This window comes from Panthera uncia, chromosome X (assembly GCF_023721935.1).
Source record: "Panthera uncia isolate 11264 chromosome X, Puncia_PCG_1.0, whole genome shotgun sequence".
In the NCBI taxonomy this organism is placed as follows: domain Eukaryota; kingdom Metazoa; phylum Chordata; class Mammalia; order Carnivora; family Felidae; genus Panthera; species Panthera uncia.
This window is the reverse complement of record NC_064817.1, coordinates 89,894,183-89,919,346: the sequence shown is the minus strand read 5'-3', so window position 1 is coordinate 89,919,346 and position 25,164 is coordinate 89,894,183. Positions and strand designations below refer to the sequence as shown.

Genomic DNA, 25,164 nt, shown 5'->3' with positions numbered 1-25,164 from the left:
AGGATATATGGTTTACTCTCATTTGGGGTACAGGCCTGCTCAGCAAAAGATTTTTTTTTTTAAGATACCAAATAAATAATACTTTAATTTTGGAATACTCTCATTTTCCCCTGGAATATAACACTTGATCAAATAATTCAGTTATTATATCTTTTACAGTATACTGACATATTGCACTTAAAAACAAAACAAAACCAAACCTAACTGTAAACTCGAAGATACCGAATGAATCATGTTACCTATAAGTGCCAACAGTGTTATTCTGTCATGCTGATTTCAACTACATTTCTTTAAAAAAAGGGGGGGATGATATCAGCATTTATAACATAAAGGATTTCCGAATACACAAATGTAGGATTTCCATAACAATTCAAGAACTAAATGGGGCTCAACTCAAAGTACAAACGTTCACTTTCTATTCAAAACGACAGCATGCGTCTTGGACACATTTGTTGCCGCCAATAAATCCTACAGTCCATCCTCTAAAGTGTTTTTAAAAATCTAGGTTTGTCATAGTGTCTTTTGAGGGAAGAGGCAGGGTTAAGGGAAGCTAAGTGTTGTATGTGATTCCTCCAGTTCTCAAATTAGAGTGCTCGATTTCATCTAACGTTTTTGGATACCACTTGTGTGTTTCCATCATCTTGGAATTGCCTTTTAAAGTTTTATGTCTTCCTGTGATATTTTCATGGACTCAGTTTTAATTCTTGCAGAACATACATTTTAAGGATACACAGCATTTTAAGAAACCAAGATTATATCAAAACGTATTATAGAGCCACAGAATAAAGTGGTTTGGAACTAGAACAGTACAAGAAGAGAACAGCTCGAGGTACATAGATAAAACACAGTTAATAATTTGGGCGAAAAAGGCTTACTTTCTCTCCATTCTGCACATTTTCTCCCAATCTCCTTAAAGGCGCTTTGGGCAATATTTTTCACAAGTTTACCAAAACAAGAGCAAGACTAATTTCCTTTTTATACAAAAATAAGTAGCAGGCTGTTCCGACATAGGAATTTTTCGGTTTTTTTGTTTTTGTTTTGTGTGTGTGTGTGTGTGTGTGTGTGTGTGTGTGCGTGTGTTTTATTTTTGTTTGTTTTTTGGTGTTTTGTGGGGTTTTTTTGGAATTCTGTAAAAGTTCATTTGACAGTCTCTTTTTTTTTTTTTTCAAACTCACAGTCCATTAAATTCTTTCCCTCCCTTCTTCTGGCAAACTTGTAACATCCCTTTTATATCCTTTAACGGTATTAAGCAAAGAAACCAGTCTACCTCTTTGCTCTCTCCGTTTCAGCCCCCTGCCCCATTCTTATTTTGACTTATTTTTTGAAGTGCCACGTACGGCTAGTTATTACTGCTGTAACTGTTACCTGACAGTAACATACCCCGGATGAGGGTTTTGATGGGGGTTTTACCTACCAGGTGGATGAAAAATAACTGCTCTATGACTGCGGAGGACACGGTGCGGAAGGAAGGGAGGCGAAGCAAAAGCTTTCCGAATCGCGTTGGTTGGTCCCTGTACTGGTTCCTAACGTATTGCTCCAGGGCGCACTGGGACTTCTCCTGCAAGCTTTCCACTTGCGCCGCATCGGAGAGACCGCTGGCATCTGAAGTGAACAGGACGATGGCCTTGAGGCAGCTGTACTCGGTGGGGTCGACTTGCAGAGCTTTGAGCTTCTCGGTTTGCTCTTGGAAGATCCGGACGTTGTCCATAAAGACGGCAACTTGGTCCGAAGACATGGGCGTGTTGTGTAAGCAGGTCGAGGCCAGGAACGAGACCACATGGAGTGGCATGGAGCACCGCGCCCAGTTCAGCGTGAACAGCTCGCACCAGGTAAGGCGAAGCATGGCCACCTGGTCGCTGAGCGGCAGGGCCGGGAAGAAGGGTATGTTCCGGGCCCATTCCACGGCGCCGAAGAGCATCCGCGCAGCCTGTTCGCAAATGTCCTCGAGGCTGAGGATGGTGTTGGGCGGTATGAACTGGCAGCTTGACCAAGGCAAGGGGTTGGGCTCCGCGCTGAGGAGCAGAGAAACATACCCAGACAGGTTCGGATAGCAGTCGGAGGGTTGCCGGGTGGTCAGCGCAGATGGCCCGTGGGCTGGCTGGGTGGGCGGTCTCCTGTTGCTTTGCACTGCTTCTGGTTTCATACCGACGTCGAGGCACTTTCTGAAGCGGCAGTACTGGCACCGGTTGCGACGGTGCTGATCGACGCGACAGTCTTGGTTGGCTTGGCATCTGAAGCTCAGGTTCTTCTTCACGCTGCGCTTGAAGAAGCTCTTGCAGCCCTCGCATGTGAACTGGCCGTAGTGCTTGCCGCTTGCCTTGTCCCCGCACACCATGCACTGGATTTGCTGTTGGGGCGGCTGCAGTGGCGGCGGCGGCTGCAGTGGCGGCAGCGGCTGCAGTGGCGGCGGCAACGGCGGCGGCAACGGCTGCGGCGGCGGCGGCGGTGGCGGTGGTGGCAGCGGCGGTGGCGGTGGTGGCGGCGGCGGCGGCAGTGGCTGCAGTGGCGGCGGCAGTGGCGACAGCGGCTGCAGTGGCGGCGGCAGCGGCTGCTGCTGGTTACCGCCGTAGCCGTCAAAGCCACCCTGGTCGTCAGCCGCCATTTCGGTCAGCATGCTGGCTGGGCTCCCTTGTCCGGGCATCTGCGGCATATACACGGCCCAGGGCAGTGGGTTTGGCAGAGGTGGTACCTGTAAGACTAGGCTGTCCTGAAAGCCAGACATCTCATCCTGGGGTTCGAACTTCACGGGGACTCCTGTCTCCATATCTGTGAGGGCCGCGTCCGTATTTTCCGCTCCCCCGTCTGTGGATGATGGCGGCTCCGGGTCTCTGGCACCGGCGCACTGCCTTTTGTGTGTATGATTGTGCGACAGGACGTAGGACGGCGCCCCCAGCAGGCAGGGCGCTGGTTGGTTGAGGTTGGTTAGTTTTTCCTTTTTTGTTTCTAGTTTTGCAAAGTTTTATCAGCCTCGCTGGGCCCGTGTATTTGTTTTATCTGTTTCCCTCGACGAAGTTCTACCGGTTTGGAGGGCTTCCCGCCAGAAAGGGCGGGGTAGGTGCCGCGCGAGAGTGAGGGGAAGCCAAATATGGCGAGACAGAGGGAGGCTTAGGGAGAACCGCAAGTGGACTGTCTGGATTCAAGACAGAAAGAGGAGCCGCCCCCCCCCCCCCAAAAAAAAATCTGTCCAAAGATCTCACTTGCGTTCACTCTCCCCCGCCCTCTCTGGTTCACTCCCAGAAAAAGATTATTACGGGTTTTTTCATTTGGGAAGCCTCTGTTGCCTGGGAAGTGGGTCACTAGTACAAATGCACGCAGAAGACTATCATTCTTGGTCTGTGTTAACATTTGTAATTGCTTTCATCATTTCCATTCCCTATGGCTCGTAAGACTTTTTTTTTTTTTTTTTTTTTACCACAGTCACTTAATAAAATAAAAACCAGAATAAAGAAGCAACCCAGAGTCTTCAGCAATGATGGCATTCAGAGGAAACTTTTGTCACCAATAAAAGACAGTATAAAAACTCATTTTGAGGGCGAAGGCTAGGGAGAAATAAGCTGATACACTGTGCAAGGTGATCTCAGACCAACTAGGTGATTTCAGAACTTAAGAGAACTGTTGGGTTGAACCGTATGAATTTGCTAGTATTCAACTCTTTTGACTCACAAAACATGTCAATTTCATATAGCTTATCCTAATATCAATCACTTCTTAGGGAACAAATTTATGAGAAGCAGCACCATATAATACCTAAGGACTTTAGAATGTGATTGCTTGCAGGTAAATCCTACCTCTGTCGCTTAAAATATGTGTGATTTTGGGTAAACAATCGTATCACTCTGTGCCTCAGCTTTTTTATCTGCATGATATTTGGTTGTATTACTAAAGGCAGCAATTTAAGTATATGCTTTACTGTTTGTTGTATAATTTTATTTCTTCCAGTTTGGGGTATTTACAAGCAATAATGCTGCAAATAATTCTTCTACACGTATGTTGGTGCTCAGTTGTAAGGCATTCTCTAGACTGTATACTCAACAGTGGAAGTTCTGGATTAGAGGGCACAAACTTAAAAAAAAAAAAAAGCTTACTTATTTTGAAAGAGAGGAGGGGGGAAGGGGCAGAAGGAGAGAGAAAGATCCCAAGCCGGCTCCACACTGTCAGTGCAGAGCCTGACACAGGGCTGGAACTCACAAACTGAGAGATCGTCAGCTGAGCGGAAATCGAGAGTCTGACGTTTAACTGACTGAGCCGCCCAGGCGCCCCCCTATACTTTTCTAAGATTGCTATTAATGCTGTGCCATTTTTCAAGATAGTTTTATCAATTTACATTCATTCCCATCACAACTGTGTGAGTTCCTATTGCTCCACGTGTTTGCCAACACAAGTATACTCACAGTTTCAATTTTGCTCATCCAGTGACTATTTACTGGTGCTTAATTGTGGTTTTAATTTCCCTGATCACTACTAAGTTTGAGCAGCACATACAGAAAGGTACTCCGACTCATTTGGACTTCTTTTGTGAAGTACCTCTTCAACTTTAGTTGCTTTTTGTCAACTGCACTGTTTGCTGTTTTTTAACTGATGCATGGTGCACTATGTTCCAAGACTGTGATCCACTAAATGTATAGCTTGGGTTTTTTTGACCCTTGCAAATCACTGTGTGCCCTGGCTTGTGGTTAGAATTGATCAAAAACAGGTTCCCTTCACCCCTCCGCTCCAAGGCACTTTTCCTTACAAACTGCAGGGGTGAGAGTGTGGTTCAGGTTTGGGTCTGGTTTACCCTTCTATCAGGGTATAGTTCTTTAGGAAGCCGACTTAAAATGAGGATGATCTGTTTGCATTCCTGTCCGCATACTTTCAAACTCCCTTGTTTAGCAAATTATCTGTAGGGCAAAAGGTGCTTCAATCCTATATCGGGGTTCCACCCCCAACTAAAATTTTGCCGTCGTTATTCCTTACTATCTTGTCAGTTCTTTGATATGTACACACACACACACACACACACACACACACACATCCATATATCCAATATACTTATTTGGTAGTGTTGTTCCAAAAAGCCCACTTTGCCATATTTCAGAAAACAGAACTCATTGCTGAATAAACCCATAAAATCTTGTCCTGTGCCTAATGCCTCCAGTTCTCTTACGAATAAGTTGACATCTAACAAGGGGCAACCAGGCTCAGAACTGGAGAGATTTTCATTAAAGTGTAGAGTTATTTGAAATACTTGCTAGCCTTGGACTAAAACCATTCCCCAGTGGCCTTTCAGAGTAGCGGGAATGTGAGTCTGAACGAGCCCAGGGCCCCACTGTTCACGAGAAGCAGTTGTCGCCTTGAGTTTCGAGGATTATTACTTAGACTATGAGGCCGTTTTAGAGATTTTATGCGTAAAACATCGATACCGTTCACAGGTGCCTAACTCTGCTTCCGATATGCAGGGCACAGAAGAATCCATATTCTGTGGTTCTAATGAGTGTAGGGAAGGGAGGAGAAAGATTTGTTCTAGTATCTGCTCTGCCACATACCGTCTGTATGTGTGCACCCACCTTGGGATTTCGTTTCCCTTCCGAAAGCTTGAGAAAATTGCCTGTTTTATCTGCTTTACAAGGTTCTTCAGTGATAAATGGAAAGATTATGCACAGATGAGTTAAATATTTAGGATATCAACTACAGTCTCCCACCCAAGATAACACATCTCTACAATTTTGCTTCCACTGTTCTTACTAGTTATCCACTGATACGAACCAGATTCAGGTCTAGGCACCCTTTATTACCTTAAAGACCTGTGCAGACAACTGGAAAATGAGGCTGCAACCAGAGGCAATTTGTTCTTTTGCCAAAAGCCTTCTGAAATGGAGTCCCGGGGAGGTGGGTCAGTCTATGATTAAGGTTCAGGTGTAGGATTTATACACAAAACTTCTCATATTCTCTTTTGTCATTTGGCCCTATATATATTTTACTTTCCATTTCTTTTGTTTGTGCAGACTCCCAAGAGATAGTAACAGAAAGAGAATCAGGATGAGCACTGGAGTCTTTAGCCTGGAGCTTAAGGTTTTTTCCACCTCTGACCTGGGACAGCAAAGATTCCTTACTACACAGCACAACCCCCCATCTAATCCCTAGAGGGTCAGTCACTGCCTCTTACATAGGATGCTTCATGGTAGCTCATAGGTAGCTTTGTTTTCAAAATGACAGACACAAACTTTTTTCTTTTTTTTTCTTAATTTTTTTTTTTTAATTTTGAGACAGAGGGAGACAGAGCGCGAGTGGGGGAGGGGCAGAGAGAGAGGGAGACACAGAACCTGAAACAGGCTCCAGGCTCTGAGCCGTCAGCCCAGAGCCCGACGCGGGGCTCGAACTCACGGACCGCAAGATCGTGACCTGAGCTGAAGTCGGACGCTTAACCAACTGAGCCACCCAGGCGCCCCAAACTTTTTTTCTTTAACATGGAAATGGCAACAAAAGCATATATGAATGGGAAAATGAAATATGTATGATTATTTCCCTCTCCATCAATATATATATATATATATGAAATATGCATGATTATTTCCCTCTCCATCTGTCTATCTATCTATACACACACACACAAAGACGCTAATCAAATACTATTCACAAGGGTAGACAGTCATCGCATTTGTAAGCTGGCTTAGGAGATGTTGCATTCTTTTTTCTTGTTCTGTGATCTCATTCTACTATCCTATCTTTTTTGGGAACAGATGGTCAGAAGTTGGTGGCATGTGAAGCTAAACAGAATTTTCCTGGTCACTTCTTTTCAGGGCTTCCAAAATAACATTCTACTGCAATAAATTCCTCAGAGTAATTTCATTAATAATATTACAATATCACGCGCATACTAAATGCCAGGTGTTCCATACACGTGACCGCAGACCCTCAGTGCCATCTGTTAGATGCTCGTTTCTGTTTTATAGATGAAGAAATTGTGATTCAGAAGTAAAAAGTCATTTGTCCCAGGTGAGAAGAAGGTAACATAAGGATTTAAATCCATGTTCGTCCGATACCAAAACCCATTTCCTGCAGCACTATGACACCTCGAGGAATACCACCGAGATTTAGTGGCATTTCATGCTTATTGACATCTGCATTGACAGATGGACTGACGAAGCACCTCCGATACATTTCACTTGCAATGTTAAAAAGCCGCTTCGAAAAAGGAATGCGACTAATCCTTTCATCGACAGTACCACCCACAAATGGTGCAAACCTTTGTCGTCATGTAGACATAGGCATCCTCCCCTTCTGCATTTCATCTTATTTCCTGAAGAAGGATGTTACAAAACCACTATTTGCCTCAAGGATTTTAATTAGAAATGGGTATCTCAGGGGCACCTGGGTGGCTCAGTCAGTTGAGTGTCTGACTCTTGATTTAGGCTCTGGTCATGATCCCAGGGTCGTGGGGTTGAGCCCCACATCGGACTCCACTCTGAGCGTGGAGCCTGCTTAAGGTTCTCTCTCCCTCCCTCTGCCCCTCTCCCTGGCTTGCGCGCACGTGCTCTCTCTCTCTCTAAAATAAAATAAAAAGGAAAAAACAAAAAAAAAAAATAGATATCTCAGATCTCCATGAGTTACCTTTAGTCAGAGTCACTGAATTTAGCCGCTGCTGATTTTGAAATTTCTCTAGGAACTGGACAATTTTTTTTTTTTTAAATGAGAAAAAAGAAAAAACGCAGTAGCTTCAGATTCTGACTCTGACACTTTTGGTATGATGTTGAATAATTATACTCCAAAGCCATTGCTTCCTTATCTGTAAAACAAGATCATACGATACACCCTGTAATGTTGTTATTGTGAGGCTCAGACGCCATAATGTGTAAAGTGATTAGCAGAGTTCCTGGTACTATAGTAACAGTAAAGAAACCTGAAGCTGCTATTTAAAAAAAAAAAAAAAAAAAAAAAAAAATTCCCTAGGAATTGTTCAAGGCTGATGCTGAAAATTAGAAGTTTTACCTAGTGACACTACAATAGAAAATGCTAGCCTATGTAACATTTATTTATTTGTTTGTTTGTGGTTTTTTTTTTGTTTTTTTAGACTATGTAACATTTAAGTTATTCGAGTATTTTGTAAAAAGTGAGTAAGTTCCTTTGGGGCTAGGGCCCTGTTTATTCACCTCTGTATTCGTAATGCCAAGCACAAGGCCTAATACAGGGTGAACTTTCTTTCCTTTTAAAAATTTTTTTTTAGAAGTTTATTTATTAATTTTGAAAGAGCGCGAGCACGAGCGGGGGAGGGGCAGAGAGAGACTCGCAAGTAATGGTCATTTTATTTATGTATTAGTGCCGTTTTTTAACACAGCAGATAGTAATTGAGGTAAAATTTTTATTTATCTATCTAGACATCAATATATTAGTGTAATTATCAATATATATTTTGTCAATCTATTAGTAAAAATGTTATCAATATATTAGCTTTATCCGGATGTTTTTGCCATCATGTTTCTGTTCCATAGTATTTTGTCATGACATTTTACACTATATCTATTTTTCTTTCACAAGAACTAGCAAGAATTTAGATATCTCTGAAAGCTACAAAATATAAGCAGTTGTATTTTCAATAAACTATTAGTGAAAAGATGCGATCCTGAATGTGTGCGTGTAATTAAGTTGCATTTCTCTGTTTTTCCTCAATGTTGAGTTGGCTTTGAGTATATTTAGCAAGTATGAAGAAGACCATTTATGAAGCAGTTTGATAGCTGGGAAAATGTCACCTACTTTATCATAGTCATTTAAATATTGCTGCTGTAAGCTCTTTTTGCACTGGTTGACCATGCGGACATGTCCCTCCACTGTATTTCTGAACTATATATTATGTGTTCAATACATTGCATCATTAGCATGTAACCCCACGTTGTTCATTATCTTTATTTAAAATTTTCTTTTACTTTCTTTTATTTATTTTGAGAGAGAGAGAGAGAGAGAGAATCCCAAGCAGGCTCTGCACTGTCAGCTCAGAGCCCGATGCAGGGCTCGAACTCACAAACCGTGAGATCATGACCTGAGCCAAAATCGGATGCTCAACTGATTGAGCCACCCAGGCGCCCCTGTTCATTATCTCTTTTTCCAAATTGTGCTTCCCACAGACACATACAAACACACACATGTATAAGTATATTATAAACTCCCTTGTCGGTAGGCATTGGGGTTAACACATTTGTATTTCCTGTGTTTTGTTTGTTCAGTGCTAAAAAACAGATATTGAATGTGTTTTATATTCACTGTGATTTAGCACTTGAGTTATAATAGTTTAATTATGACCTTTATTTTCTTTGATCATTGTTAGATCAAAGATTGTTGGAACATCTCCATCCTGGTGGCTAACTGGTTGTTTCTGGACCCACAAGAGTTTCTTAGAGTGTTAAAGATAGTAGAGTTTGGTCACAGGGTTGAATGGGATGGAGTGGCTTCTGGGTAAAATAAGGTTTTAATTTCATTTAGATAGATATTTTAGGAAGGATGCAGAAAGATATTTTAGAAAGGATGCAGAAACCAAATCTGATAGCTATAAAATTAAATGTACAAAGTGAAAGACATTTTGAGAATTATTTGATTTATTTAATTAGTTAATAAAGGAAAATGTTTAATTTCAATCCCTGGATGAATTCTGTGGTTTCAGTTATCTGACTTGGCTGACTAAAAAATGTAGTGAATATGTAATCGCAATTTTTGGAATGCACCTGCTGCTCAGCAGAAGTGATCTCTGACAGGTCAGATCAATATCCCAAGATTGCATTGACAAACATAACCTTTATTGTTGAAAAAGAATATAATTCTGTTTGTTTCCATTTTGAGATGATTTAAGAACGTATGCTCCAATTTGACAAAGATTACTCCAGGATTTAACCTTTAGAAATTATATATGGCTATTTTCTTTTTAAAAAATGTTTATTTATTTTGAGAGAGAGAGAGACAGCACGAGCACAAGCAGGGGAGGGGCAGAGAGAGAGAGAGAGAGAGAGAATCCCAAGCAGGCTCCATGCTGCCAGCACAGAGCTGGATGCTGGGCTTGAACTCACAAACCGTGAGATCGCAACCCGAGCTGAAGTTGGACACTTAACTGACTGAGCCACCCAGGTGCCCAAGCATATTTTTTTCAAGTCAACACATATGCATTGTTTTTTTCCTGCCAGATTTGTTAGGTATGGATAATACCTATAATGAAGGACTGCTCTGAGGTTGTTTTTTTTTTTTAATTTTTTTTTTTTAACGTTTATTTATTTTTGAGACAGAGAGAGAGACAGAGCATGAACGGGGGAGGAGCAGAGAGAGAGGGAAACACAGAATCGAAAGCAGGCTCCAGGCTCCGAGCCGTCAGCCCAGAGCCCGACGCGGGGCTCGAACTCACAGACCGTGAGATCGTGACCTGAGCTGAAGTCGGACACTTAACCGACTGAGCCACCCAGGTGCCCCTGCTCTGAGGTTTTGATGAACGATTTAAGTAAAAATATTAAATTTGAGGAACTGCTATTATTTATATGACATAGCAAAGCAAACTGGAAAGAGTATAGACTTTGAGGTTAGATCCATACTTCCTTATTGTACAACCTGGACTTAGGTTTCCTTATCTATAAAAGGTAAATAATAGTACCTACCTCATGTAGTTTTATTAGGTTAAGTCATAAGTTTTGAGTAAAGTGTTTGGCATATAACTGGGCCCCAATATATATCATAGCTATCACTATTAATCTTATTTTTGTTATTGTTATTGTGTTACAGCATAGAGGCATATAGTAATTTCCTTAAGCCATAAGTGAGTTGAGGTTTTCCTTTTGTGGTCCTACTATTTTTCCTTCCTATACTTTTATTTTTATTTTTTATTTTTTCTTCATTTTTAATGTTTATTTATTTTTGAGAGACAGAGACAGAGCACGAGTGGGGGAGGGGCAGAGAGACTGAGACACAGAATCCCAAGCAGGCTCCAGGCTCTGAGCTGTCAGCACAGAGTCCCCCGCGGGGCTGGAACTCGCATACAGGGAGATCTTGACCTGATCATGACCCAGTTCATGATCCGCGGAAGTCTGTTGCTTAACGGACTGAGCCACCCAGGCGCCCCCCCCCTTCTGTACTTTTATTTTTCCTATTAACTATCACCTGTGCGTTGTTAAATTGTCATTTTTTTTTTCAAGTAATCCTAACACGTCTGGAAAAAATGCAAGAGAACATGAGAGTTACAAGTGTCATATAATGGCATGAGCAATATCTTTTAAGATTCTTTGTTTATTTCACAGTAAAAACTAGACAGTTCTTAATCACACTGGCACAATAGTCTACATCAGAATTAAATACAGTCTTAGATTTCCTTACTGCCTCTTCCCTCTTTTATGTGGTTATTTACATAACTAATTAAAATGAAACTTAGGTGAATGAATTACAGTAAAAATTCAGTAATTTGTAATTATTTATGAAATGGTGGTCTTCAACAATTGCCTTTACGTTTTTAAATGAAATAACTTTTGGGGAAGTATTCATTTAAGTTTCCTACTCTACTTAAACTATAAGACATTTACCTTACTTCATTATAATTAAACCGAACCAAAAATATATATATATATTTATATGTAAACTATAAGACATTTACCTTACTTCATTATAATTAAACCAAGCCCATATATATGCACATATATATGTATATGTATGTACATATATGCATGTATATATACATATATGTGTATACCTATACATATATGTATAGGCATATACCTATACATGTATATGTACATGTATACATGTATATGTATACATATACGTATACACACATATGTATATATACATATACATATATGTACATACATACATGTGCATGTATATATATGTATACATACGTATATATGTATATATATAATACTAAAACCAAGAAAATACCTCCAGAATATTTGCTTTGGTAGAGGTAGAAATACACAGTGTACGTTTTCATATGCATATCTTTTAAAAAAATGTTTATGTATTTATTTATTCTTTTGAAAGAGAGACCGAGTGCAAGTGGGGGAGGGGCAGAGAGAGAGGGAGACATAAAATCTGAGGCAGGCTCTCAGCTCCGAGCTGTCAGCACAGACCCGGATGTGGGGCTCGAACTCATGAACTGTGAGATCATGACCTGAGTCAAAGTAGGACACTCAACCACCTGAGCACCCAGGCACCCCTTTATGCATATTTTTTTAATTATAGCTAGAGACTTGGTTCAATGTAATATAAAAAATAATATCTTAAAGTTGTGTCAAGATTTGCTTACTAAATTTTTTCAATTTCAGTCTTTAATATTTACAAATACCTATCAAGTAGATGCTAGGTGAGATCATGTAGATTAAAATACCACGATAAGTACACAGTAAAAGCTGGTCATTAGTAAAGGAGAATCTAATTCTTAGATACATCCATTGATTTGCCCAAAGTCACAATATTAATACGGCATTATTTAAGAGTCATTTGATCAAAACAGATCTAGTTAAAACACAGTAGTTTTTAGTTAGAATTGGAGCAAAGAATAGGAAACTACAAAATTCAAACATGTATATGATTAACGTTAATATTTAGCTTTAATATAACTTTTCTATTCAAAAATTTTCATTTTATTGGTAATTAAGCAAAATGTATTATAATGTTTAGTAGAAATCGCTTGCTGTCTTTATTCTTTACCCCTATATCCCTTTTAGAGAACATAAGGGTTGATTACGATGGTTTTTATGTCTCACCCACGGGTGACATTCATGCATATACAGAGATTGTAATCAAGTTTTTGAGGAATTGAAAATCAGACGTCAGTTTCTCCCATCACAAGAAAGACTTCAAAGAACATAAGGAATTGGGGCGCCTGGGTGGCTCAGTCTGTTAAGGCTCCAGCTCTTGGTTTTGGCTCAGGTCATGATCTCACAGCTCGTGAGTTCGAGCCCCCGGTCAGGCTCTGTGCTAACAGCACAGAACCTGCTTGGGATTTCTCTCTCCCTCTCTTTTTGACCCTCCCCAGCTTGCTTTCTCTCTCTCAAAAAAATTAATAACTAAAAAAATTTTTTAAAAAGAACACAAGGAATTTACTTTTCATTATTTATCTACACTCTATTTTGAATATGTTTTCCATTTCAAATGAAATATATGAAACTTAGCTTGGGCTATCAGTTCATTACCACATATTTAGCTTTTCTCCTCTGTACTTGTTACTAAAATAGGGAGCCCAGAAAAGTTCTTTCTCCCTATAAATACAAATATGGAGACGATATTAAGCCAAGAATATATGAGATGGAGTTAAAGCAAAATAGAAAAATAAATAAGTGCTTGAGAAATATTAAATGTCTTTCTTTTAGTTCTCCCTCAAGGTTTTTTCCTACATAATCGTGAGGCGAAAATACTGTATGGTTTTCATTAGCTAGTGTAATTCTTTGGCATTCTAAAAACTGAACTCTATCTAGAATAAGGAAAGCTTTTGCTCTGCAGAACATGGTCTGACCTAACTATCCTATGTGTACTGTAAGTACTGATTCAGAATACTTTCTTCCCTTCTGCTTTCTGAATCGGGTTAAAATCCACAGAGGCCGCGATCCTACAATTGCGTAGAAAATAGAAATAAGGATCTGCCATGGCTCGGGCTGCTTTGTGATTGTATATACACTTCCATAAAGACCCTCACATGTCTCTTAACATGTAATTAAATAATGAAGATAGAGATAAACCGGGGCATCTGGGCGGCTCAGTCAGTCAAGCATCTAACTCTTGATTTTGATCCGATCATGATCTCACAGTTTGTGAGTTCGAGGCCCACTTTTGGGCTCTGCGTGGACAGCTTGGAGCCTGCTTGGGGTTCTTTCTCTCCCTCTCTCTCTCTACCCTTCCCCCACTTGTGTACGCGCTCTCTCTCTCAGAATAAACATTTTTTTTAAAAAAGAAAAGAAAATAGAGATAAATAAACAGGTAGCTCAAATTCCATCTCTGCTACCTATTTTATTAATCATTTCTCAGTGAGAAAAATCCACAGTGTAGAAAAAAATCTCACTCAACCTGTTTGTCATGTTGATATTCTTATTTAAAAAAGAAACACTGTCCTGTCATTAAGTCATGGAAAAAACTCACAAAGCTTATTTTGGGGACTTAGTTTTATGAGAACAATGTGCAGAGCACCTGTCTTTGGTATATTTGGAATGCAAAGCAATTAGAGTGCAAAGATTTTAGATTTCTTTTTTTTCTCATTTTATTTTATCTTTTCTCTATATAATTTATTGTCCAATTGGTTTCCATACAACACCCAGGGCTCATCCCAACAAGTGCCGTCCTCAATGCCCATCACCCACCCTCCCCTCCCTCCCACCCCCATCATTTCTCAGTTTATTCTGTTTTTAAGAGTCTCTTATGGTTGGCCTCCTTCCCTCTCTGTAACTTCCCCCCCCTTCACCTCTCCCCTTGTCTTCTGTTAAGTTTCTCAGGATCCACATAGGAGTGAAAACATGTGGTAAGATTTTAGATTTCTGATCCTTTATTTAACACAAAACACATTTCGGGACTCACAGAATATAGAAATTTGACTAAGGGGGAAGAGAAAGAAGTGAAAGGCAGTTTTCAAGATTGAATGACTGCCCTTTGAAATAGAGGCTAAGGAGGCTATCCTTAATCGTCTCATAATGTGTAAGAGTGAAGGTTATGGATACCCAGTCCATTCATTTCTAAGTAGATTTTCTTATATGTTCACTTGGATGGCAATAAGAGATAAAAATGTCTTCTGAGTTATTAAAATAATATCTAATTAGTGAGTAGTGTTTTCATCTAGGAACAGAAAGAATTTACTTTTTTTCCTTGGACTAATGACTGATTAGCTCCAGCAAATTGACTCTCACAACTATAGGCACATAACCCTGTTGTACGAAATAGTAATTCTTTTCATCTCCCTATCATACACAAAAGCCGTATACTTCGACCTCCATAATGATAATTTCAGGCTCCGAGTAGGTAACTTGTTCAAAGTGACAGCAGTAGGAAGTTTAATTACAGAATCTCAAAACGTAGAAAAACACCTAGAAAATACCTAGTTCAAACTCGTACACGAAGGAGAAATTCTTTGTACAAACTCCAGCAACGGAGTTTCCTTGAAAAGTAGAGCTTTTCATCAATAAAGACCATTTAATCGAACCCTAATGTGCTTCTTTATCTTCTCCCATTTATCTGGCTCTTATGTTTTGGAGCCATAGGAGCATGAAAATCCTTCAACTAATTGAAGACATATTCTGACCCTTCCCCACTTCTTCATTCTGTCTTGGAATCACATGATAATAAAGGCTTTGAAACCTGGGCTTTCAAACTTTGTGTCTAAGAGGGTGTTAAGAGTCTGAGATGCACTGAAATGCATTACAGATGCATTATAAATGCAAAATAATGAAATTATTGTGAAGAAAGCTATGGTTCTAAAAGAGTGTCTAGCAGCTAGGGCCATGTATAGCTCTAGTGAACGTACGATAAGCGTTAACTGTTATTATCACTCTAGGGTCCAGAGAAATGACTCCTGGACCTACCGGAGGTTATTTTTTCAGTTACGCTACTCTGTGTCTCTAGAGCCATATCGAGTTTCAGGAAGCAAGAGCCAGCATTTGGCTTGAGTCTTCACATTTCCAGGGCTCGGCGGCAGAAATACAAGTCTGAACAGCTGGGGAAGTGGGGCCCTTAATATCGGCCATCGAAAGGAGAATGGAGGTTAGCCTTTTACGGCCCTAAAATCTGGTAAAATTGTATGCTTCAGCTTTCCTTACCTTTATTGACTGTGAGCAGTAAATGAGGTAGCGGACACAGAGTTAAGCGCTGAAGGATGGGCGTATGCCACCCCAAAGTAGGCCATTTGAGCATATGAATTCTTTTGAGCTAAAGGCAACTGAGAAGTGATAGATGGAGAAAAAACGCTCTACTCCCCCTTTCGGTCCAACAGTGGAGTATAAATTTCCCTCCTTTAAAGTTTCTCTCTCCCATGCCAAGAAGAGAATTACTCTTTATATCTATATCTATCTATCTCTCTATATAAAGGTTTCTTTTCTTCTTTTCTTTTTTTATAGCTAATGATATTCTTTGAATTAATTATTTACTTATTATAATTTATTGTCAAATTGGCTCACATACAGCATATACAGTGTGCTCTTGGTTTCGGGGGTAGGTTCCCGGGATTCATCGCTTCCATGCAATGCCCAGGGCTCATCCCATCAAGTGCCCTCCTCGATGCCCATCACCCACTACCCCCCCCACCTCAACCTTCAGTTTGTTCTGCGTATTTAAGAGTCTCTTATGGTTTCCCTCCCTCTCTGAAACTATGTTTCATTTTATTCTTATTTATTTATTTATTTATTTCATTTCTGAGGGGGAGAGAGAGAGAGAGAGAGCGGAAGAGGGGCAGAGAAAGAGAAAGAGAGAGAATCCCAAGCAGACTCTGTACTGTTAGCACAGAGCCTGCCTGACGTGGGGCTGGATTCCCCCAAAATCACGAGATCGTGACCTCAGCCAAAATCAAGAGTTGGAGGCTTAACTGACTGAACCACCCAGGCACCTCTTTTTTATATATTTTTAAGTTTGTTTCTTTATCTCGAGAAAGAGAGAGAGAGAAAGAAGGAGGGACCGAAAGAGAGAGAGAGAGAGAGAGAGAGAGAGAATCCTAAGCAGGCTCCCCAGGGTCAGCATGGAGCCTGAGGCAGGCCTCGAGCTCATGAACCGTGAGATCATGACCTGAGCCGAAATCAAGAGTCGAAAGCTTAACCAACCGAGCCAGCCAAGCACCCTGAAGAGAATTGCTCTTAATCTCTGGAAACACACTTATCCTCCCCAGGATCGCATGAAATTGAATCTGTATAGCAAACCTTAGTAAAATAACCTTTACCTTCTATTAGTTTTCTCCACATATTTACCTTCCACGATATACCACCCCTAGAAGCTCAAAGCCCTTTTCTTTTTTTTTTTTTTAATATGAAATTGTCAAATTGGTTTCCAAAAGCCTTTTTCTTTTGTCTTATCACTTCTCCCAATATATTGCTCTTTGTTACGATGGTCCATAAGCCCCAGATCCAGCTGCTTCTTTGGGTCTTGTTTTCTATGAAGGCGTTCATATGTATCATAATAAACTCTGTTGTTAATCTGCCTTTTGCCAATTTAATTTGCAGGGTCCCAGGAACGTTTTTCCTCCCATATAGTGCTTGGTTAAAGCCAGCTATTATAATTATCATCATCACCTTCCTTACCATCAGGGGGTGACACGAAGCAAGCATTCAGTTAGGTGCTAGATGCTATTACTTAGCTTAGACATTGCTGGCTATGTGCCTGTGGTCATACGACCCTTACAAGTAGCACTGGAATGTTCATTAAAATTACCTTTTGAATTTATTTTGTGAATTTATTGGAGGATGAAAGCCGTAATTAATCGGCCAAAGCTGCATACCTCTAAGGAAAAAAGAAGAGAAATAAAGTGCAAAGAATAACTAGAGAAAGCAGACTCTAGAGATACAAACAACAACCAGAACTTCTGGATTGTATTCTTTAATATAGGTCACCGCAATTTTTCATAAGTATATTGATTTTACACTTAAAATTGAAACTTACCTGGTAAAAATTTTTTTTTGCCATAGGATAAAGAGCTTGCAGCAAAATGATTATGTGTATCTGAAGAGGGAAGGGAGATATTAGAAGACGTTTGAACCAACAAGTTTGGTTGACCTGTGAAAGATTCATAGGTCTAGATGGGTGGGGGCAGGAAATCCCCAGTACCTAACCTCATGAGTTATTCATTTATTCATTTAAAAGATGCCAGATACAGGGATAAAGTCTAGGTATGCACAAGCACACAAGACTGGCAAGGTCACCGCTTAGTCTTTCAGAGGGCGGAGGACCGGATTGAAGGCATCTGTAAATGAACTCTAAATTAGCCCTACAGAGTGTGTCAACCCTGGGGAGACGACAATAAGGAGAAAACGAAAAAGAAAACAAAAAGCCGTTTTGCGCAGGGATTCTGTGAAGGGGGCAGGGACGAGCATTGGTCTTTCAATGTTTGGGTAACAGAACATTCCACAAAGTATGGAGGGACATAGTCCTAACCTCTGCAAGGAACACTGAGTACAATAGAGACTGAAGCAAATGCGGTACCATGTGATATCTTGAGGGCAGCACCAGGTAACAGCACCCAAGCCAGGGAAGCAGCATTCTCATGGAAGGCGCTGGTGGTGAAATGGCAGAGCATCAACAGAGACCACAATGCCTGGTGGGAGATTGTGGATGCCCAACAGACATGGCGGTACTCAGTGGATGCCCAGCAAATGATGATGGATGCCCAGTGGCAGATGATGAATGACCAGCTGATACAGTAAATGGTGGCAGGTGATGGCAGATACATACGTGCTTGACGAAAGCCCAGAGCAGCTGCAGCAGCGCGTGATACGGATTGATTCATTCGTGATTACATGTGAGACAGCTCATAGGGACTTGTAGAAATACTTGGACGGAACGTGTGTGTTTTTCTAGGGGACTGGAGTAACTTGTTAGGCTAATGGGGATGAACAAGCCAGTGGCTGTAGGGTATTGACATCGAGGTTGTCTCTCTTGTGCTCACACGCTGTGAGGCCTGTCTCCAACTTGAGTGCCTTTAGGGACAAGGTAGGCAATATGAGGAAGACACCTAGGTGTGAGAAAATGGGGACTAACAGAAAACACAGCAAAGATGAATCTACACGTTGTTGAAAGGTATCCAGTTTACAACGTTTTAAAATCGTTGGCTAGGCCCAAACAAAACTCACCTGCAGGCAGAAGTCAGATAAAGGGCTTGCCAGCTCGTGACCTCTGGTTTAGGTGAACACTGAGTATCCGTGTCATAGAACTTAATATATCATTTATCTAGGAATGTGTATCACCTTTACACAAATAAGAAAATGAGCTCTGGGTATACAAATTTTGGAGCTATTTTATACACATGAGAAGACTGTCTTACTACTTGTTAACCAATTCAAAGAATTCGGAGAGATTCTGCTTATCACATGTGTAATTGTATACACCATCGCTTTTCCAAAATATTGAGGACAACTTGGGCTCCACTGAAAGGGTTTTGATGGAATCCCTGAAGACCCCTGGGATGACGGTGAAAAATAAGAGGGTGGATCTATAATTCCTAGATATATTTCCCAAGTCTCTTTTCTAAGTGTATTTCTGGAGTCTGGGCTGGACAATATCTATCCTTTGCTAAAAGGTATAAATGTCTAGAAAAAGAGAGTTAGACTTTAAGGAATTCTTCAAAAGAAATGAAGATAAAATTATCTAATGGAGCAACACTTAGCTTATAAGCATATGTCCCATTTTAATGAAATAAATCCCAAAGAACATTTACCATCTTTATATGTGTGTGTGTGTGTGTGTATACATACATATATATATTTGTATATATACATGTATATATACATGTATATATTTGTATATATACATGTATATATACATATATATGTATATATACATATATATGCGTATATATACATATATTTGTATATATACATATATATGTATATATACATATATATGCGTATATATACGCATATATTTGTATATATACATATATATATTTGTATATTATACACACATATAGTAAATTTGTAGGAACATAGCTAAATATAAGTTTGGTTAAACATTAGTTTCTTCATGTTTAACCCATGAAAAAAACAAATCATGGATATTATTTTGTGAGGATTAAATGAGCTGATACGTGCAAACTTTTTTTGTAGAATGCCTAGGAAATAGCATGTTCTCAATTAATGACATTTATTATAAAATGTGAAGATGAAATGTGATTGTAGTCTTGTGCTTTATGGGGTTACTAGTCAATGATTTTTAAAATTTTTTTAAATGTTTTTTTATTTTTGAGAGAGAGAGAGAGACAGAGCATGAACAGGGGAGGGGCAGAGAGAGAGAGGGAGACACATAATACAAAGCAGGCTCTAGGCTCTGAGCCGTCAGCGCAGAGCCTGACGTGGGGCTCAACCCCATGAACCCTAAGATTATGACCTGAGCCAAAGTCAAACACCCGACTGAGCCACCCAGGCGCCCCACTAGTCAACAGTTTTTGTTCTCTCTTCTTCTAGTCTTCAAATCTTTTCAAATTCCCATAACATACTTAAATAGTTCATTAATTTTCTTTGCATACAGACAATCCTCTGGTATATTTTGTTAACAACTAACCCTCTTAAAACCGACACAGGGATTTTAGCTACTAGACTTATTTCTGATCAACAGATTTCTTCACTCAAGTGAAGAGAGGACCAAATCCAATACACTTAGCCTTCTCAAATGGATACAAATGGAGTATTTAGGTAATTCTTACAACTGGCCCTACTTTGGAAAGATATTATAAGGAATTCTTTAAATCTTTAAAAAAAAAACATAGAGAGGTTTACTTGCTGTAGTCCATTAAAATGGTGCATTTGTATTGTGGTGTTTTTCAATTTCTAAAAGTATTATTCTCTGAATAAAAAGAAAAGCTAGTAAAATAGATCATGCGTTTCCTTAACAAATGGCCTAGAAGCTACTTTTGCGCACAGAGAGGCTTGACTGAATGAGTTGCATGCCAGTGGTGAAGGGGTGAGCCTCTGTCCCCCAAATCCTCTGGGTGATTAGTTTGGTTGAGGACTTGCAAATGAATGATAGATATGTTGTTGTCTGAAAAAAAATCACGGCTGTCACAAAGAGGTTTTGGGTTAGTATTGTTCCACCGTGGCAAATTAAATAATGGATGTCAAAGCATCGTGAGCAGTAAGTGGTAGCTATTAGGTGATAATGTCTGGATAGAGAATCAGAAATTCAAGAATGGACTGCCTATATTCGCATAAATTAATCCAAAGGCTTTGCAAGAGAAATCGCTCTCATCTGGCATCCCCACACACTGGTGGGAGAAAATTACCTGAGAGAAAAGCTGTAAAAACTTGGCAGGAAGACTCTTGGAGGATGCCCATTACAAAACTATGTAGAATTTGTTATGATTAATAATGACAGTAATACATTAAAGTTTAATCCTGCAAAGTTAATCAGATTGGCAAGTGTGTGGTATAAACAGTTACAGTTTCCTTTTTGCTTGTTACGGGGTTATATTCGCCTCTGCTTCCTCCAAAAGTATCTGTGCTTTATGAATGACAGTCAGTTTCTGAAGTGAAGATGCTGTCTGCTACTCTTCTGTTTCTGCCTCACCAACTAGACTGTAAATTCCATAAACCTACATCTCTTTTCTCTTCCTCCTGTATCACTATACGTATAGCGAGTGGTCAGAACTAATGAATGAATGATGTTGAATGATCCCCACTGAATCTGAGTAAAAGGTAATGGGGTGAGAGAACCCCACCGAGAAGAACTATGGGTGGGGAATAAGATGGCAATTTCCAAGGTGCAGCAGCGTGTGCTGAGAAGTTATTACTCCATGAGGCGTGAGAAAGACGGATCAGACCCTAGAGCAGGCAAGATGTCTGAGGGCATGGCTTTGTTTCACTTTGCAACGAGTTTTGTACAAACCACTCAAAGTCCAGAAACCATCCAAGGAGTCGCGATTGATAAATCGGGGACCTTTCGTCTGATGGGCCCTGTGTAAACTTAAATATGACTTAGATATTTGGGTAAACAGAAATCAAAAAGGAAATTTGAAACAGAAGACCGAGGGAAAGGACCAGTTCAAACTTGTAAGATCTATATTGAGATTGAGTTTTGAAGTCAGGTTTTTTCATTTAATAGTTTAAAAGATGTACTTTACCTGTCAAAGCAGTTAAATTTTAAACATACGATCTTAATATGTATGTGCATATGTTCATTTTAAATATACTCACAATAGTAGCACATCAGACCTATCAAATGGAACCAGCTGAAAGAGGGAGGGGTGAAATAAACATATGTATATACATTTATTTTTCAAGGGGAGAGAAGGTTAGGAATCAAGACAGTTCATCGGAAAGGCTTGGCATACAACCAGTTCAGCCCTGGATATATAAAACAAGAGGAGATTTAACTTGAACTGTACTCATTAGGAAGTTGGGAACTGATTTCTTCAAATTTGGAAATGGTAACTACCTGTAAGCCTGGTCACGAGTATTTTTAATTCTTACGAAACTGGAGACTAAAATTTTGAGAAACGGCATTTTGTTTTATTTTTGAAGATTTTTTTTTAACTTGTTTTTGAGAGAGAGAGACAGAGAGAGTGTGAGTGGGGGAAGGGCAGAGAGAGAGAGAGAGAGAGAGAGACAGAATCCAAAGCAGACTCCAGGCTCTGAGCTGTCAGCACAGAGCCCGATGTAGGGCTTGAACCCACGAACTGGACTGCGAGATCGTGACCTGAGGTGAAGTCAGACACTTAACTGACTGAGCCGCCGAGGGGCCCCAAGAAAAGAAATTCCTTTTGTTTGTGCAAGAACACGGGAGGAAATTGTCACTATTATGTAGATGTTAAAAATTATTCATCTTGGTTCTTTATTATAGCACTATACATCTAAGGTCAAAGTGTCCTTGTCAGAAAAAAACAAAAAAAGAAGAGGGGAGATAGTTCAAATAGAATATTCAATAAATATTTTGTGTCCTTCTGGGGAATTTTTAATATGAGTCAATCAATTCATGCATTTGTGTCTACATGCACTACTTACCTTTGTATTGGTATTGATTTTGATTGAATGTGCTCTTTTTTCTCCATTGTTAATTTACTTGTTATCTGAACATTAATCTGTTCAATAATCCAGTGTTTCCTCTGTTTGTTTGAGGATGGTTGTATATGATGGAGAAAGCTTCATGTACTTAAAAACCTCAGAAAAAGCATCTGCTTTTGAAAGACCTAATAGGGACTTCAAGGCAACTTGATAACGAAACACGCTTAGGCTGAACATTCATTATTATTGTTAGCTTTTATTTTCTTCTGGGGTTATTGAATACTGATTTTTAATTACTGAAATAAACTGGGATGTCATAACATCTTGAACAAAATAAATGTGATAATACTTTTATATATCGATTTGAGTAAATTGTTATCATTTCTATAAATAATAAATGTATATAAATAGATCATCAGTTTTCTTAAAACTGTGTAGTCTTAAGAAATTTATTTGCAAGACTGTCTGGGTGGCTCAGTCAGTTAAGCGTCCCACTGTTGATCTCCTCTCAGGTCATGATCTCGCAGTTTGTGGGTTTGAGCCCCGCATCGGGCCCTGTGCTGATGGCATGGAGCCTGCTTGGGGTTCTGTCTCTCCTTCTCTCTCTGCCCCTCCCCTGCTTGTGCTCCTGCTCTCTGTCTCTGTCTCTCTGTCTCTCTCTCAAAATAAACAAAGAAACATAAAAAAAAGAAATCTATTTGCAGGAAGAGAGGCATAAGATCACATAATACTTGGCTAGGCAAATGTTTATTATTCGTGTGTGTGTGTGTGTGTGTGTGTGTGTGTGTGTGCATGTTTTCTAAGGTTTTCTTCCTCCTAACTGTATAATGTTGGGAACACACACCTGCTTATTTGCAGGAATCTTGGAAGGCTGGCAAGAAATGCGGAGGACAAGAGCAATTGTTTTTCTAATACATGTTAGTAGGAATGTTAGGGCTGGATATCATTTTTTGAGAACTAATAAAATTTTGATACTAAATTGAAATTGTAGAATGTAAGGTAATTCTGGTAGCAAAATTCCAAGTAGCCACATCTCAACTATATGATACGAATTTATTAGTGACTTTAAACAGGTGAGGAAAAAGACATTTCTGCTGGTGACTATAAATACTGAGAGATTTAACCTTTTATTAGGTGGCTTTTTCTGAGTGTTATCACCACAGAAAGTCAAGCTGAGTTTGTAGGCACACAGTGTCTTATCCACCTGAACAATTTGGGCACTTGCACAGCAGCAGGAAATTTTACAAAGGAAAGGTAAAGACTTGACCTTATTCATTTTAGGGTTCTCATAGTTTCTTTTTTTTTTTTTGTTTCTGAAGATCATGAAACTATGGCTAAAATGGTGGCTAGGAAAAATTAAAATTGTACTGAAAATACCTGAGCTGTGATTGAAATATAGGTTTGGGGCTAATGGTGCTGTAGGATTCTAACGACCTGCCGAATATTATTTAGAGAAAACAGTTTTCAGTTTACGATTCAGTTGATACCTGGGTTAATTATCTATAGTAGAAGGACAACTTAGTCCACTAGATTTATTTTTATTTTTAAAAAAAAATTTTTTTTTTAACATTTATTTTGAGACAGAGAGAGACAGAGCATGAATAGGGGAGGGTCAGAGAGAGAGGGAGACACAGAATCTGAAACAGGCTCCAGGCTCTGAGCTGTCAGCACAGAGCCCGACGCGGGGCTCGAACTCATGGACCGTGAGATCATGACCTGAGCCGAAGTCGGACGCTTAACCGACTGAGCCACCCAGGCGCCCCCCACTAGATTTATAAAAAAAATTTTATGACGTTGTTGGTCAACATGGTCCTTACTGAAGTCTGTAATTTCTGAAGATTATTTATTTGGGGGGAGAGCACAAGCGGGGGAGGGGCAGGGAGGGAGAGGGGACAGAGGATCCAAAGTGAGCCCTGCGCTGACAGGCTGACAGCAGCAAACCCATGTGAGGCTCGAACTCGTGACCTGAGCCGAAGTCAGATGCTAAACCGACTGAGCCACCCAAGTGTCCCAAGTATGTAATTTCTGAAATAGCAGCAATTTGGTATAGAGATACCCGCTTTGCGAAGCCTATATTTAAACTTTATATTTTATTAATTTATACTTTATATTTTAAACATTTGCATATATTATTATGCATTTTTATATTTTATATATGTATATTATTTCTCACTAGAGGGATCAGGATCTCTTGAGAGATGAGAAGTTCCCAGTCTTAGTACAGACTAAGTCTAGAATGCTCCAAATCTTACTTATGCCTTACATATACATTTTTTAATTAAACTTTTTATTTGGGGATAAGTGTAAATTCACATGCAGTTACATGTAAGAAATAATGCAGAGAGATTGCTAGTGTCCTTTATCCAGTTTCCTCCAATTATAACATCTTGCAAAACAATAGCAAACTATCACAACCAGGATTATTGACATTGACATAGTCAGGATATGGAACATTCCATCACTGCATGGATTCGTCTTGTTGGCCTTTGATAACCACATCCTTTTCCCTCCACCTTTGCCTCCTCTTTCCTCCTTTAAAGCCTGGAAACCTTTA

The 25,164-nt window shown here is 39.8% G+C and overlaps 2 protein-coding genes across 2 annotated transcripts in view; both read right to left on the bottom strand.

The window, feature by feature from the left end:
- Positions 1-25,164, bottom strand: part of HTR2C (5-hydroxytryptamine receptor 2C) — a 155,100-nt gene that overhangs the window by 105,301 nt on the left and 24,635 nt on the right. The gene's annotated exons all lie outside the window — the stretch shown is intronic.
- Positions 1,340-2,722, bottom strand: LOC125931919 (COUP transcription factor 2-like). The gene is made up of 2 exons (XM_049644208.1): positions 2,550-2,722; positions 1,340-2,357 (listed from the first exon to the last, which is right to left on the bottom strand). Exons 1-2 carry the CDS (start codon positions 2,720-2,722, stop codon positions 1,340-1,342), a joined length of 1,191 nt encoding a protein of 396 aa, XP_049500165.1.